Source organism: Podarcis vaucheri (assembly GCF_965113315.1).
Source record: "Podarcis vaucheri genome assembly, chromosome: 11".
Lineage (NCBI taxonomy): Eukaryota > Metazoa > Chordata > Lepidosauria > Squamata > Lacertidae > Podarcis > Podarcis vaucheri.
The window spans coordinates 40,407,375-40,423,236 of NC_138749.1; the positions used below are offsets into that span (position 1 = coordinate 40,407,375).

At 39.3% G+C, this 15,862-nt stretch overlaps 1 protein-coding gene across 6 annotated transcripts in view; it reads left to right on the forward strand.

The window, feature by feature from the left end:
• Positions 1–15,862, forward strand: part of PAM (peptidylglycine alpha-amidating monooxygenase) — a 122,706-nt gene that overhangs the window by 53,779 nt on the left and 53,065 nt on the right. For all 6 annotated transcript variants that reach the window (XM_082191417.1, XM_082191421.1, XM_082191419.1 and 3 more), the window contains exons 5-7: positions 6,090–6,177; positions 11,850–11,935; positions 12,764–12,847. In XM_082191417.1, coding sequence (XP_082047543.1) covers positions 6,090–6,177; positions 11,850–11,935; positions 12,764–12,847 — 258 coding nt within the window. The remainder of the gene's footprint in view (positions 1–6,089; positions 6,178–11,849; positions 11,936–12,763; positions 12,848–15,862) is intronic.

A 15,862-nucleotide genomic window follows, 5' to 3' on the forward strand; every position in this document is an offset into this window, starting at 1 on the left:
AAGGTGCTGCTGAACACATCAGGATGGCAAATCCCAGCAGTTCCTTGGAGCTGTAGTTTTTGCTAGGGCTACCACCTTTGCAGAATTGCTTTTGGGATAACACTTGTATCCAAAACTACTTCCTTTTGCTTTCCTTCCTGGATAAGGCTCATGTAAACCCCTGAGGACCCCCCCCCCATGGTATAGGGTGGTATATTATTATTATTATTATTATTATTATTATTAGGCAGTTTCTTGTGAGTATAGGTAGTTTTCCTGTGTCTTGTATTAGGGATGATTTAATATTATCCAATCATTCTTGATGCAGATATGGGGCAGAATTAGCAATTCTATTTCCAGTTGGAAGGATGGAATTCCAGAGTAGTACTTTATGTAGAGATATAGTGAGTAGCAGCTGTGGGTGGCTGCCTTTGGGCCCCTGGGAGCCTTTAATGATCTGATTTTAATCATTATTTTCATGACACAGAAGCAGTTCTCTCATAGCACATAATTTGGGACTTCTGCGCCCGTTGATTTTTTTATTATTACTTGGATCTTGTAAGATAATTTATTCTATCCAAGTATTTAAGCAATTGTGTGTTTAGAGTTTCTGTTAATTAAAACACTGCAGCAATTATTCTTTAGGGTATATACTGTGTTTAATTTATGATATGTCTACTGTTCTGTGAACTGCTATTTATAAAGACAAAATCGGCATGAAATACATTGTACAGTATTGTTCTTTGGGCTTATTTATAGGCTGGAAACAGTCCTATTAAGATCTAGTTAAAAAGGTAAGGTAAAGGTACCCCTGCCCGAACGGGCCAGTCTTGACAGACTGTGGGGTTTGTGCGCCCATCTCACATTTATTGGCCGGGGGCCAGCGCTGTCCGGGGACACTTCCGGGTCACGTGGCCAGCGTGACATCGCTGCTCTGGCGAGCCAGAGCCGCACACGGAACGCCGTTTACCTTCCCGCTGGTAAGCGGTACCTATTTATCTACTTGCACCCGGGGGTGCTTTCGAACTGCTAGGTGGGCAGGCGCTGGGACCGAGCAGCGGGAGCGCACCCCGCCGCGGGGATTCGAACCGCCGACCTTTCGATCGGCAAGCCCTAGGTGTTGAGGCTTTAGCCCACAGCGCCACCCGCGTCCCTAAGATCTAGTTAGGGCTAAGCAAATGGGTCCTTGAGGACAACTACTGTTCTTAACATCTTTTGTAAGGAGTGCACTATCTGAACATTACATTACAAATTAAATTTACTGAAGAATTTAGTTAGAGAGAAAAGGAAAATACAAAATGTTCATATCATAGTAAATAGTTACTTGCAAATATATAGAGAATGCTGGCAGTAAGAAATTTCAGGTTGTACAATAGTGGGACTCTCTATATTTTTCATGCCACCTGGTCCAAACCAGAAGTCACAGTAGAATAGGCCCTTCGGTGTTGAGGCGCACAATCTCTTCCAAATAACCCTGTGTTTTTTAAGGCATTCATTTTTTAAAAAACAATGACTAGTTTTACAATCCCATGCACACTTAGTAAAAAGTAAGCCTGTTAAAATTAATGGGTTTTATTTCTCAGTGAATGTATTTATGATCAGGTTAGATGTATGTTGCTTATTAATATAATTTTAAAATACCGCAGAAGAAACTATTTTAAATGCTTTCATGCTTGTTGAATCATAAACAATGTATAGATTGCTTCTGTCCAAAAATGTCTCCTCAGAGGTAAACTGAGCTGGACTAAAGTTATTTCATTCCATATATATAAAAGTGTGGTTATATAGTAGACTTTCCTCACATAAGCAGGCATTAAGCTTTGAGTATGTGAATGCAGAAGTCTTTTTAGTGGTGTATAAGATATCAAACTTTCTGGTTAATCTCCGAAGGTATTACTTTATTAGCTTGACAAATAGACATGAAAAGTTATCTAAAGAGAAGGTGATTTCCCAGCAAAGCAAAAACTGAAATAAAAGCACACAAAGGATGCACCAGAACGTCAGTATGTGCCATTGAAATTGGATATCTCCAACATGTTTTGAATCCAGTGTGCAACATCCAGTAGTCACATCCTGCCACTGGAACGAACCTCTGGTTCAACATGGCTCTCCTTTTCTATCTTTTCCTTCGCTCGCCCTATGAAGTGTGTAGGGTTGACGAAGTCCCATTGCACAAGCTGAAGTCCTACTTGTACAACATTGGATTTTGTCTGTACATTTTGCTAACCAGATACATTTTGTTAGTTGCTACGGGTAGGCTGTAACTTCACATACTTACTGATGAAATAAATGTAGTTGCTGGTCATAATAAGATATGTCTAGCATTTGATTGTCCAGTGTACAGCCTTTCACTTAGAGGTCATTTTATTAGATGTGTAACACTGTCCATTCCAAGCCTGGAAGATAGCCATACATCTAACTAGCAATAGTAAGCTCCTTGGTAGGATTTTTTTAAAAAAGCATAATACAGTATTTGACCTTTCCCCTCAAAGTTTTTCTGCTGCACAATGAGACTGAATATGTGTAAAATATATAGAGGTGAGCAGCGGGGAGATATAAGTGTTTTCCCCCTTCCTTTTGTGCTTCTGAAAAATTAATATTTTCCCATCTAGTCTTTTAAATGTTTGATTATATGGGCAAATAGCAAAGCAAGAGAAGTATTTGCTGTATTGTGCAGGGTTTGATACAATCTGCTCTTTACTATTGAACTCTGCTGATAGCTAAAGGGTATACTACCGACACTTAGAAGAATTGTGTCTGACAGCAAGCCACTCAGCCAGGAAATTTATCTGTCATTCTCCTTCCCTTATTTTCCACGCATATGGCCAACCAGTAAATAAATGTGGTTTCCCCCCCTTACTGACTGATGGTAAGCCACCATTTGTCAAACAGTTTCATACAAACAAGATAGAGGCCCTATTATAATCTGAAAAGTGGATGGAAATAATTTGATGATATATTGCATTTTTATTGCTTTACTTGACTCCATAGCTGCAGGATTGTTACAATAGAAATCTTTATTGCTTGGTGATACTACCTTTTGAGGAAAACCCATCTAAGTTAGTAAGTGTTTATACATTTATGCCTTTGGTGGCTAATGATATATGGTCAATTTTGTAACATGTGAAAATGATTCAAGTTGCCTGATCTGCAATGTGTGATTTGCAGAAAAATAGGACTCAAATAAATGAACAATAGTTGGAAAGAATTCGCCTTATTGTTGGAAGTATACAAGCTTTTTTACTACTGCATTGAGAGAGAGAGAAAGAGAGAGAGAGTCCCATTTTTATCCTGTGTACAAATAACTAAACTATTAATGTACTGTGAGCCTTAAGATTTGCCAATCTTAATGGCAAAGCAAAAAAGCATTGTAGCATTTAGTTGCAAGAAAGGAGATTCCATCTAAACATCAGGAAGAACTTTCTGATGGTAAGAGTTGTTCATCTGTGGAATGGACTCCCTCGGAAGGTGGTGGACTCTCCGTCATTGGAAGTTGTTAAGCAGAGTTGGATGGCCATCTGTCATGGATGTTTTAGTAGAGGGTCCTGCACTGCAGGGGGTTGGACTAGATGACCCTTGGGATCCCTTCCAGCTCTACAGGTCTACAATTCAATTATTCTGTAAGATATTGTCAGGGAACTGCCATCAGTTCAGCAGGGAGAGAGGAAAAGCCGGATGGATTACAGAGAGCCCCCAAAGATCGTGGAAAGCAGCTCCTCCTCTGTGGGGGAGAGTAACCACACCTCCAATGGAGAGGAGCTGCAGGGTTCGGAGGACAGACTGGGCGTCAAGAAATTACTTTGCTGGGGAAAGTTTAAGCCCCACCCACTCACAGATTCTGCCAGTGAATGAGCCAGCCACGGGAGAGTGGCGCTCTGGACAGATAAAGTTTATTTGCATCAAAAGCAAGGCTTCACAGCCGAGCAGGGAGGTATTTGCCTGCTTGTTCTCGAGCAACCCCTTGGAACCCTTACAGATATGAAACCAAATTTCCAGCTCCTCCACCCCACCCTTCCACAATGTTACAATGCTTCTTTTCCTAGTAGCTAGAAAATGCATATGAAATTTCAACAAATTTTACCAGCATAGTGGTTTCTAGAATAGTGAGTAGGTTTGGCTGTAGTTTAAGGGGGGTGGGTGGGATGAAGGGAGGGTTTTTTAAAAAACAAACTGTAGAAGAGGACCCTGAATTAGTCACATTATATTTCACTACATTGGGAGATACGTAGAACACTGATAAATAAATACATATAGAGTGATATCCAGTGGTGTGTGAGAGTTTCACTTGCACTGTGGGACTTCCCTTGCCTATCCCCCCACCCCCACTGGCAGCCCCCCAGTCATCCCAAAAATCTGACTTGCATTAAAATATTCCATCAAATTATACTGTCTGGAAGATGGTCTTTTAAAAGGCAATGGGAATACAAATGTACCCCTGTAATGGACTAATCTAAAGTTGAGGGAGCTTATGACAGGAGTGGCTCAACATTGTCCTTACACATAATGCTAATATATAATTTCTCTTGTGGATGAAATACATTTTAATATTTAACATTCTTTGCCACCCTTTGAAGTCTTTTGGTCTTATAGTGCTGTCAGTAAACATCACAGTTAGTGAGAGCAATTGGAAAATGATTTTGTAGCATCTTCAGTGGATTGTAAAACTCCAGCTGTCATTGTAGAATTGAGTCTACCCTATTAATGTATTCATCTCTTTTCTTCCCCCCACCCCTGGAATATTCCTTTGTTCTGCTAAACTTCAAAATGCAAAACCGGGGGTGCAATTGTAAAGTACCAGATCTCCTGTGGTCCTACTCCTACTGTGCCATTAGAATTAAAATGATACACCTCAAGAATCTGCCCTGCTGCTTCCTAGTTAAAGAAACTTAAAATGCTCTCTATCACTGAAGAGTAAAACTATTGATAAAGCTACTCTTGTTTACCACCTTCAAATGTACTCCTCCCTTCTTCTTTCTTCTCTTTTTTTGGTGGCAGGATCATCTGTGAGACTTGAGTTTCATCTACAGTAGAAACTAAAAACCATACTCCTTGGAGTTATGTTGTTTACAGTAGTTGTTAAAATGTCTTTGTGTATTTCTTCTTCCCCTTTTATATTTAATTATTGGTTAAATGTACATATTAATCTACATTTTTGGACTTCATTGTTTAGTAAGATCCAGAAAATTATTAAAGAGTCCCTGGACAGGACCTCACAACTCTATCTCCTAAATTTCTTTTTATATCAGAATAAAGGTGTAAGTGGAGATCCCCCCAAAAGGCCTTAATTGGACATTTATTAATGGCAGCGTACTTCACAATCCCCAAACAATGGAAGGATATGCATGTTATTTCAATTACTTTTTCTTATCAAAATGTTTGGTACATAGCCTATAAGGAAATGCTTGCACACAAACTTAGAGCCTTACATGGTGTTTCTAAAATCAATAAGTTCATTAAAATTTTGTTTGCTTTTATAAAACACACACACACAGAAAGAAAATGATGTTAATCCCCTCAATCCCAATATACTTCCATTTAGAATTTGGAATAATTATTAGACTTACTAGCTTCCTTTTTGCCTTTGAAATATTATTTTGATATAATGATCTTTTTGCCTCATTACTGAAAAGTTACTTTTGTATGAAAATTGCATATGAGTACTGCCATCTCTTGGAGCAGTGAATGTTTGGAGGGGAGGAACTTGAGTAGGGTATTATGGTATGTTATCATAGTTGTATATTTTACCCGCAATGAAAAACAATAATGATTTCTTTAAAATGTACATCTTAATTAGTGTGTAACAAAAGCATAAGAAAAACTTAAACCAATTTTTTTAAAAAGTATCATGGCCAATAAGGCATATTTGCCTGTTTTAGAAGTAAAATTGAGAGAGCTGAAACACAACTTGAGATATTAGCACTTCATCCTTGCTGCGATTTTTTATTTCTATTCCTGCTGTGTCGTTATAATGAGCACAGCAGCCCACAGTGTATCTCCATTTGCTGTTGCATGAATGAAAGAGAGCAAATAAGTGTCCTCATGCAACTTAATGTAGAAGCATAAAATGTACTGAGAAAAAGACATACTTAAGTATCACTTTTGTCTTTCAGTTGACTTCAAACCTCATGCTAGCATGGACACTGTCCATCATATGCTGCTCTTTGGATGCAACAATCCATCTTCAGATGAAGATTACTGGTAAGGAGCACAGGGTTGTTTTCATGACATTGGCTTCATTTGCTACCTGTGTCAGAAGGGAATGACGTATGGTTGGGACGGGGTGTAGAAGGCTTGATGAATGCATGGTGGGTATGGTGTTTTCAAAAACGTTCATTCTGTCGTTTCTGCAATTTGGGTTGCAGATTTTAATCAATAGATGTATCAAAGCAGGCCTAGTTGATCTGTGACTTCTCTGATAAATTGAAGGAAACATGAAAATGTATAATTAAAAAAGCAAAACTACCACTCTTTGGTAGGAGAGATGCCCATTTGGATCCTCCTTTCCACCCCCACGCATATTACTGTAGTACACTAGAGTAAAAACAGCCATAGTAAAGCTGATGTTGATTGCGATTTGTCCTCACACATTTTAAACTTTCCCCTAAACATTCACTAAAACTTAGTTGATTGATTTACTGTTCAAACTGATGAAAGGTTGTAGCCCCCAATAAAAACTGTAACCTCAGTGCTTCATAATGGGAAGCAAGTTGCAAATTTCTACGTCTTCATACTCATCAATAAGATGTTGCTATTAATAAATCAGAAGCAGCTCTGAAATACCTTTTAAATTTTGATTGGGTCATTAATATTTGAAAAGGACAGTCTATAAAACAAGTAACCAGAAATGCTAACTTGGCCCCAAAGAGTTATGAAATCGGAAAGGTGTTCTGTTCATCTATTACTGAAAAATAGTTCATGTTTAATTGAATTTTATACTGGAGTCCATGTGCTCATTTAAATATTCTTACACAATCTTACACAATCCTACTATTTTGTAATTGGTAAACTTACCTTGGATAGGTAAGTTTACCAGTTTACTAGTAAGTTTACGCATAGCCTTGATTTTTGCTTTGTCCGTTTCACAGGTTTATTTCCTCCATGTAGGTTTATTTGCAGCATAGAGGTTGTATGATTTGCACATCATGGAAAGCTTGGATTCCTGGCTTATTGTAAGAAGAATCCTTGTGTGCACAGCCCACATCTGTGAGCAAGTTATCTAGGAGGGTGGCATATGAACCCAGCATCCTGGTTTGTGCTCTCAAACTAACTTCTAACCCTGGCTTATGAACCTGGCTTGCTGGGAGCAACAAACCAGGATGCCAGGTTTGCACATCATGGGAAGCCAAGCTAAATTCAGACATCCTGGTTTCTTTTTACCTGCTTGCAGAAAAGGAGGAGGTGAAGCAGGAGTGAACAGGCTGCATTGTTAATTTACAGTAGAAAACTGTGACATTCATGGGCTTCACAATTACTATTAGTTTTTGCCAGTTGCAATCACCCCACCTCTTTCCCTGCCCTATCTTTTGCCTTCACACTCCATGTGTTTTCTACTACACCAAGGTTATGCCAAGTTCTCCCTTCTCACATAGTGTACTCTTGTGCCCCAGTGGACACGAGACATTTATAGCCATGCTAGCAACTACTGGTAGCACTCTGGAAACTACTATGAAATTACCCAGATTCGTTTTGTTCAGTCCCAGAATACAAAGATTGGTCTGCTTCACAGTTTGAAAGCATCTGCTCTAAACAAAAGGAGAGATTTGCACAATCCTAGCCGTGTCTACTCAGTAGTAAGCCCTGTTGAAATCAATGAGACTTGCTCCCAGGTAAATTGAATCAGGGTTACAGCTTTAATCTCTCTGATTTTGAAGACTAAAGTCTGTTTCATACACTACTGAAGTGTCAAAGTTGATTCTTCCACGTGGCTGGATCCCAGAACTTTCCAAAAGCATTTGAATGAAAGACTTACGGTGAACATAACTGTGTCCGTGTCTACTGTACCATGGGACAGTAGCTCTGAGATGAGCTTTCCAGCTGATCTATTTATCTAATGTGATTCCTTCACCCAAACATGACTGGAGCAGTGTGGGGACCAGGAAATAACTGCATTTTATTAATGAATAACTTCATTCCATATTGTAAATGACAGTAGGAAAGTTGCATCTTCAACATTTCCTTGAAACTGCAGATAGGTTTTCTCCTTCCATTTTATCTGTGGAGGTCTGTTGCTGTTAAATTGAGATCCCAAATGTGCTGCTTCTTTTTTAGTGTTTTGTGAATGTTCCTAAGAAAAAGTGTGAAAAAGCTGCTATAGTAGTTCTCCTAGACATTCTACCTATGTGGAAAAAATAAAAACAAATTTGATGAATGACTGTGATTACTGAATCTCATTTAAATGCAACTCTACCTAATTCACACACACACAAACACACACACACACACACAGAGAGAGAGAGAGAGAGAGAGAAACATAGTCATTCTTCAAAATTAACACATCTGTGAATTTTGCAATGCAGTTCTCCAGCCATATAATGTTTACAGAAATGCATATACTAATGTAAAGTATGCATATAATATATCTATTAGTAAAAAACACAAGAAAAATGATGTGTAAAAATGTGTATGGGGGAAATTGCATACAAATGTCAATGTTGAATTGATTTCTATTAGACACCCTATATCAAAGAAAATTCTACTTCTGCATTTCAGCCACTTCTGAGGGAGGAGTAGTAGCAGGGCAGGACCTATGGGAGGAAATGACCCTTTTACACCGGTCCTAAGGCTTATAGGTCTTCCAATGTCTTTGAAGTATTTATTTATTTTCTTGCCTTTATATCACTCCTTTCTTTTGACATGAAAACCAAGGTGAGTGATATATGTTGCAATGGAATTGCAGATTGGGAATTGCAATGGAATTCAGATTGGGACCAGAAATGCACCAGCAGCTATTGAAGCTGAAATAGTAGCGGGGCGATGTGCTTCCCCCCAAAAATCTCACTCTGTTTAAAACTGTTGCTGCTGCTTTTTCCACTAATTGAAGTTTCTGGATGATTTCCAAAGGCAGCCCCATGTCAGTCCAGTAGTCTATCTTGATTTACCTCTCCACCAGAAACTTTGCACAGCACTCTATTATAAGCTTTTTGTACAGGTAGTTCTAATTCTCTTCTCCTCCCCACTCCCCAACTGATCAATTTGAGCTTGCGACAGTGCCTTTTTCACTAAAGCTCATTAAAGGAAAATCCTACCATTATCTCTCTCTTGGCAGACAGGGCATGGTATAAGTGAGCCCACTGTGACTGGCAGCATTATGTAGGGTTCAAAGTACTTCTGATGACAACATGGTTTATCCTATGGGGATTATCCAGTTTGGTTGGTTAACTGGTTTAGATAATACTAAACCTGATAAACCAATGATTTGACTTGCTATAAAATTGCTTCCTATGTTGCATGTGGATAGGTTTTTTATTTTAAAAATTGAATTGCTGGAACAGAAGTTAATTACTTTCATTATTTGGAGGCATAGCATTGTAACTCATTTTGGAAATTTCTTTCCAAAGAACTTCACTATAAATATATTGGAAGCAGCTACTGACATAGCTGAAAAAGTTGTCTCTCTCCCCAACTAACTAAGAATGTATTTATTACTTTCTGAAAAGAGATAAAATCAAGGTTATCTTCTATATGGTCAGCCCAAGGGGAAATGCCAAGCTTTTTCTAGTGGGAAGAAGCAATGTTCAGTCTAATTAACCTTGTGATTCTAAGGGCTAGATTCTTGTGGTTTCAAAAATAGATCTTCAACCACGCTCATCATGCCATGGTATATATGAAGAAGAGAATAACTGATGCAAATGTCACATGGAATGATAGATATTTCATAGTGTGGGGATTAGTTTAAATATTAAGAATTATACTTGAATACAGGAACATATTGTTGGAAATCAAGCCTTTATCGGGAGAAACTGGCAACTCTCCCAGGCACCCGGCTTGGTCTCCTGTTGACCTCCCTGGCTGCATTCCCCAGCAAGAGCCAGGCTAGGTCTCGATAGGCGATTCTTCCCAAACATGAGAAGAACACACCCCCTCCCTCCTGCTCCCCCGGCAGGGAAAGGAGATAGACAGAAATGTATTTACATGCCTTTATTTCTGTCTTTGCAGCATTACAGAAAACATGTCTGTACTCTTCAAACTCCAGCAGTCAAGTGACAAAGACTTCCTGTACTTCCTGTACATACACAAGAGGAAATTCTCAAATTACACTCTGAGCAAATTCCAGTGCATTGCCCTGTTAACTGACTGTCCCACTGTTTCCCATGGACAGTCCCAACATTCCCATCATGTTTTGTTTTCAAGCTACCATTTCGCAGCTGCATTTCTTCTATATCGTAACACATATATCATATTATAATAAATCTTGCATAGTCTTCAAGTCAAAATACAGGGTCTCTAAGGGTTTTTCTTTGTTTCTTTTCTTCTGTGGGTGACTTTTGCAATCTAAATTAAGACACAAGCTTTCAGGACCATTTTCTGCGCAAAAACCACTCTAATGGTTCTTGAGTCCCTGTGGATGGACACAAAATTTCAGGATGACAAAATTCTAAGCCAGGGAATTTCATGTTTGCAGCAGATTTTAACATTCAGCTGCCCGAGAAACTATTCCACCCACAGTAGATGCTCATTTGTATGGGAGCTTCTGAACATAGCAACCTTCCTTAACTGGCTGCCATGAGCCCTCAGCATTGTTGTCATTTGACATGGGGCGGTAGACTAGGACTCAGGAGGAAGACGGGACTGAACCTGAATTGGAGAAGGAGGGATCTCCCCTTTCCACCCCAGCTGCAGTCTCTTTGGAAGGGGATCAGGGTTGCTAGCTCTCTCCTCCAACCTTCCTGAAGATCAGAGAGCCTCAATACAGGTTGGGAAGGGCTTTGATCAGCTGAGGAGGAGGCTGAAGCAGAGGCGGCAGCAACTGAAGAGTGTAGCCTTGTCACCTAGAATCAAATGCCACCTTCACAGGTGGAAGCTCACATACTCATGGAGTGCATGCTTGCAATCTTGGTATTCCTGTAAGGCAAGGGAATATTGTGATCGAGCACTCCATGCCTTGTCTTTAAAAGCTGGTGGGAGGTGCGGGGAAACTTGTTGGTGCATCTTCATTGCTTGAACATCTGAATTGTGACTTCTGAGTGCTGTGTCTGCTGCTGACCCTATACTGTTAGTTCCCTGAATAAATAACTTTTCTTTATGTACAAGTATGAGCCTCTGTCTGTGCGTGTTGGGCAGGAGCCAGGATAGTGGCTGGTTTAGGGGGATATCTGATATGTGCTGTTACATTCCATTTTTAACACCAGTATTGGACTGTGCTGCCTAAGCCCTTAATCAAACAGCAGCAGGTTGCACACACAGAGAGAGCTATGTGTGAAGATTCTGTGTGCTTGCCTGTAAGCTAGCATGGCATAGTGGTTGGAATATCCTGCTAGGGCCAAGGAGATCTAGATTCCAATTCCATAAAGCTCGCTGGATAATATTGGGCTGAATACAATCTCTCAGGCTAACCTACCTTAGATAGTGGTTGTGAAGATAAAATGGGACTATGTAGACCGCCTTAAGTTCCATGGATGTAAATGCAATAAGTAAAATATTGACTGCCAAAGAGATGAGTGCTGGTAAAATCCTGGAGGGAGCAGGCTCAAAAGGTAGTGTAAATTTTAGAAGAGGAGTTAAAAACACATTGAGAAGCATGATTACAAAGGGCATTCTTAGCCTGAATGTAGTGTTTGTGGTGGAGAATAATGTTAACTGCTTAATGTTCCTAAAATGAGAGAGATGCTCAAGCCAAAATAAAAAGACTTCCCGCTGTGTGTTTGTTTCAGGGACTGTGATGGAGGAACATGCACGGACACATCTAATATTTTGTATGCTTGGGCAAGAAATGCACCACCAACAAGACTACCAAAAGGTATGAGATCTTTCACACTATGACATTCCAAATGAGCATATGGTAGTAAGGATGGACATAAAATGTTTTCTTTGTGTCTCTTTGTGTGCGTATGTGTGTGTCTGTGTGTTAACTTGTAGTGATTTAAGTGCAATGCTCTGTATGTCTCTACTCATGGTTATTATTACTTTCCTTGGGAAGAATGGTGTTGTTCCTCTGGGTGAACTACTGCAAAAGGCTGTGCGTATTTTGGTAGCTTCCCCAGCTTTTTAATATGGAACTGAACAAATGTAATTCCACAGCAAACTTGTCTGCTGCCTTCTTATTACAGAGGAAACTTTTATGGTTTGTGAATGATGGATTGTTGGTGAAATCTATTTGGTTTGCAGCAGGATTCTGTCAAGATGATTCTTTTATCTTGTATTACACCAAGTAAAGTTCTGTGTTCCATATTCCCACCAACAGTGAACTAGGCCACTGTTGTAAAAAAAGAAAAAGAAAAAGAAAAGACATAAAACTTGAGATATCTGGTCTGTCTGCTTCTATTTGCTCTTCTAGCTTTTCATAGCCAGAATGAATGCATAACTCTCAGTTCCAGTGTTATATATCCCTTGAAGGGTACTTGAGGAATGATTCCCCTAGCAGAATACATGTGAAAAACGTTACTTGTGCTCTCTCTGTTTTAAAGTTATCAAGGATAATAACTTGTCATCTTCAGTTAATATGAACATTGTGGGATTTCAATTTAAGTTAAATATTACCCACTGTTATTATTTTACTAGACTATCGAAAATACACAAGCATACAATTTATTGAATTTCCACTTGTTGCTTTTTATTTCATGTTAAGGTGTTGGATTCAAAGTGGGAGGAGAAGAAGGCAGCAAATATTTTGTACTCCAAGTGCATTATGGAGATGTTAGTGCATTCAAAGGTATGTATGGTCTTTGGATATGTTAATGTGATGATATGTGTAATAGCTATACTATAATAAGTCTGCAACTTACATGATGTCTATGTTCCGGGGATCACGCCTTAAGCCAAAATCATATATAGTCCAAACACATTGGGTGCATTGGGATTGCCAAAGTATTTTTTCTTGGATGCCTGCCCCTTCCACCCTCTTTTTATTTTATTGTTTGCTAAGCGTGTAAAGCAAACTGTGCAAAAGTCAAATGAATGTAAATTGCGGGCTTATGTATATTTATATATTTGCACTGAACATTGCCATATTCTCGTGGCTGCAGACAGATGGTACTGCCAACTATAGGATGATGAGAGGCAGCCCAGGTAAGCTATAGAGGGTCATCCAGAACAGACTGCAGCAGCAGCCATCCTGCTCCACTGGCTGCACTAACTACCAGCCCTGGGACCCCTTGCCCCACGTCCCCTCCCCACCAGCTGTCATGGGAATTTGCTGTTGGCCCTGCCAATTAAGATGAAAAGCTGGCCCAGGTGAGGCCAGCTTTTACTGCAGGAGCAGTATTAGCACGTAGTGGAGGAAGGCACCTACTGCCTGGAGATTGTCCGCTGCTGCCAATTAGGATGAAGTCAGACTTGGTAAGGAAATGGATTGATCCCCAGGCCAGTTGCCAGATCTGGTCACCTTACTCCTCCCAGGCTGATGGGTCATCCTGCTTGGTTGCAACAGTTGCATGGGGTGGAAAGCAGAAGGTCTAAGCAGTTAGAATGGGGCAGGAAGGGGTTGTTGAGTAGCTCAACCCCCCCACCCCCAGTAAAAAAAATAAAACTAAAGTGAGAAAATGGCTAGTTATTGAGACAAGTTACAATAACAGTGGCAGCTTAAGTGTGTTCTAAATAATTTTAAATAATTTGGAGGTCGTCTGATTTGAAACTGACTATGTAATCAGGAAATTCAAATAGTGTAAACATCATTGTCACTACCTCTTCCTTCTCTGAACTTACTGTTATGGAAGGTAGTATGCATGGTTCCCAGTAGGTCAATGGCAGCATCTCTTTGAGTGTGTAGAAGCTGTTTCTTGAATTTTGCATATATTGTGCATTAAAAAAAATTATTCCCAGCAGTTTGTTAATGTAAAACTCATAGGTGTGACATCATTCCATTTGTACTCATTTCAATAGCGATTTATCTTGTGTTCTGACCTTTTAATTTTTAGCAAGTAAAAATAGTTTCCAGTTTAGGAACACCTGTCTGATAATGGCAGCAACCTACCAAGCCCTGTTGCTGGCCAGTGGAGGCCCCCATCAAAAGGAAGTTAAATTGCACTGTAATAGAGCTTGGTAGATTTCCCTCTCCCCATCAAGCTTCTGTATAAAGGCCAAGTTTGCACTGCCATGGCTACAGCATAATCTTTTAACATTTTGTTTCTTGGCCCATTATTCTTTGCTGCAAAGTCTGTGAACCTTGTGCATTACATACCATTTACAGTACATAGGATTTCTTCCTTCCACCATAATCAACATAATAATTCCAGTTTGGAGGATATACATTGCTTTATTCTTGAACTGCCCCAAATGCACAAACAGTTAAGGGGGGGGGTATCCCCTGGCAAGTGATTTCAGCAAGCTGTCTTCATGGAGTTATCCTTATTGCTCTATTTAGCAATATCCCTACCCAGCATCAATTACACTATTTTCTAGAAATCTGACAAAATTTAAATTCCTGATGCATAACAAATTATTTTGTGTTCATCAGTCTTTTTAATATAACTTACATTGGTTCCAATGCTTAAAAAAATTTAAGCTGCAAAAAAGAATATGTTCTTTTGTATAAGGATATCTTTTGACCATATTAAATTGGTAGTTTCTATTTTCCAGTTACATTCATGGCTTTACAGTCATCCTGTTTTCCAAAAAAAGTTAAGATGCTCATCTACACATGGTTTTTGCATAGAATTTCATGTAGTGGAATGCAAAGTTTAAGATTAATTTTTTATCTAGCCAGCTTTCATTTTCATAGTTGTAAAATATATTTAAGAGAACTTATTCAAGTACTTGCACTGCATTTCAGTCATAGCAATCATATTCCCTAGTTTCAAAATTATTTGGTTATATTTCTTAACACTGGACAAATTTATAGTAATTTTCATTTGTACCATTTTACAAACTAGGCAAAAGTGGAAACTTTGTGTTTCATGCTTCCATATTTTTGAGCTACACTCCTGGAACAATAAGCCTTATCTTAGGGTATTTCGACTTCGTAAACCTTTTAATGTATCTTCTGAGTGGCAGTTACCATTTATTTTTCTCACTGATCAAAGAATTAGAAGCTGATATGCATATCACAGTGGATTTTGCTATATACACTCTGCAATCCAGAAGTGCTATTAAACCACACTAGTAAGCACAGCTTCTTGTTTGATCTCTGTTGGAAGCTCTGCATAGAAAATCAGCTTTGAAAGAAACCTCCTTCTGAGGTGGGATGAATGCATTTTCCTCTCATTGCCACAGGGCAAATGGAAGCTAATAATTTATTTGTCCTGGAGCAATGTGTACTTGCTCTCTAGCTGAAATGCAAAATCAAAGGAATTATCCTAGGCTGAGTGGCAAATAGGGAAGATGATTTTTAAGATGGGATGTAAGGATTGCATTGTGTCTTCGCAATCTTCTTAGCTGATGCAGCACTTGCCAAAAAAAGCAAATGTTATGATCCCATTTCTTCCAGCTTATCAAACCTGCTGAGTAGAGAGCTCGTTAGACATGACCATTTTGGGAAGTGGGTGTCTAAAGTGATGGAAAGTAGGCCCTTATGTTGGGAGATTCTGCCAGTGTGAAAGGGAATTTTTGTTGATACATCATAAATATTTAACACAGGGACAACCGTGGTGTTCGCAAAAATGAAAGACATGGCAGTTGATCTCACATGCAAGGCTGAAGCCTAGCCCAGATTTTGCTTTTGCTTTAGCACAGCAAGCAAATTTTCTGAAGTTCACAATGATGTGTGAGTTTAGAGAGAGCACAATTTTCC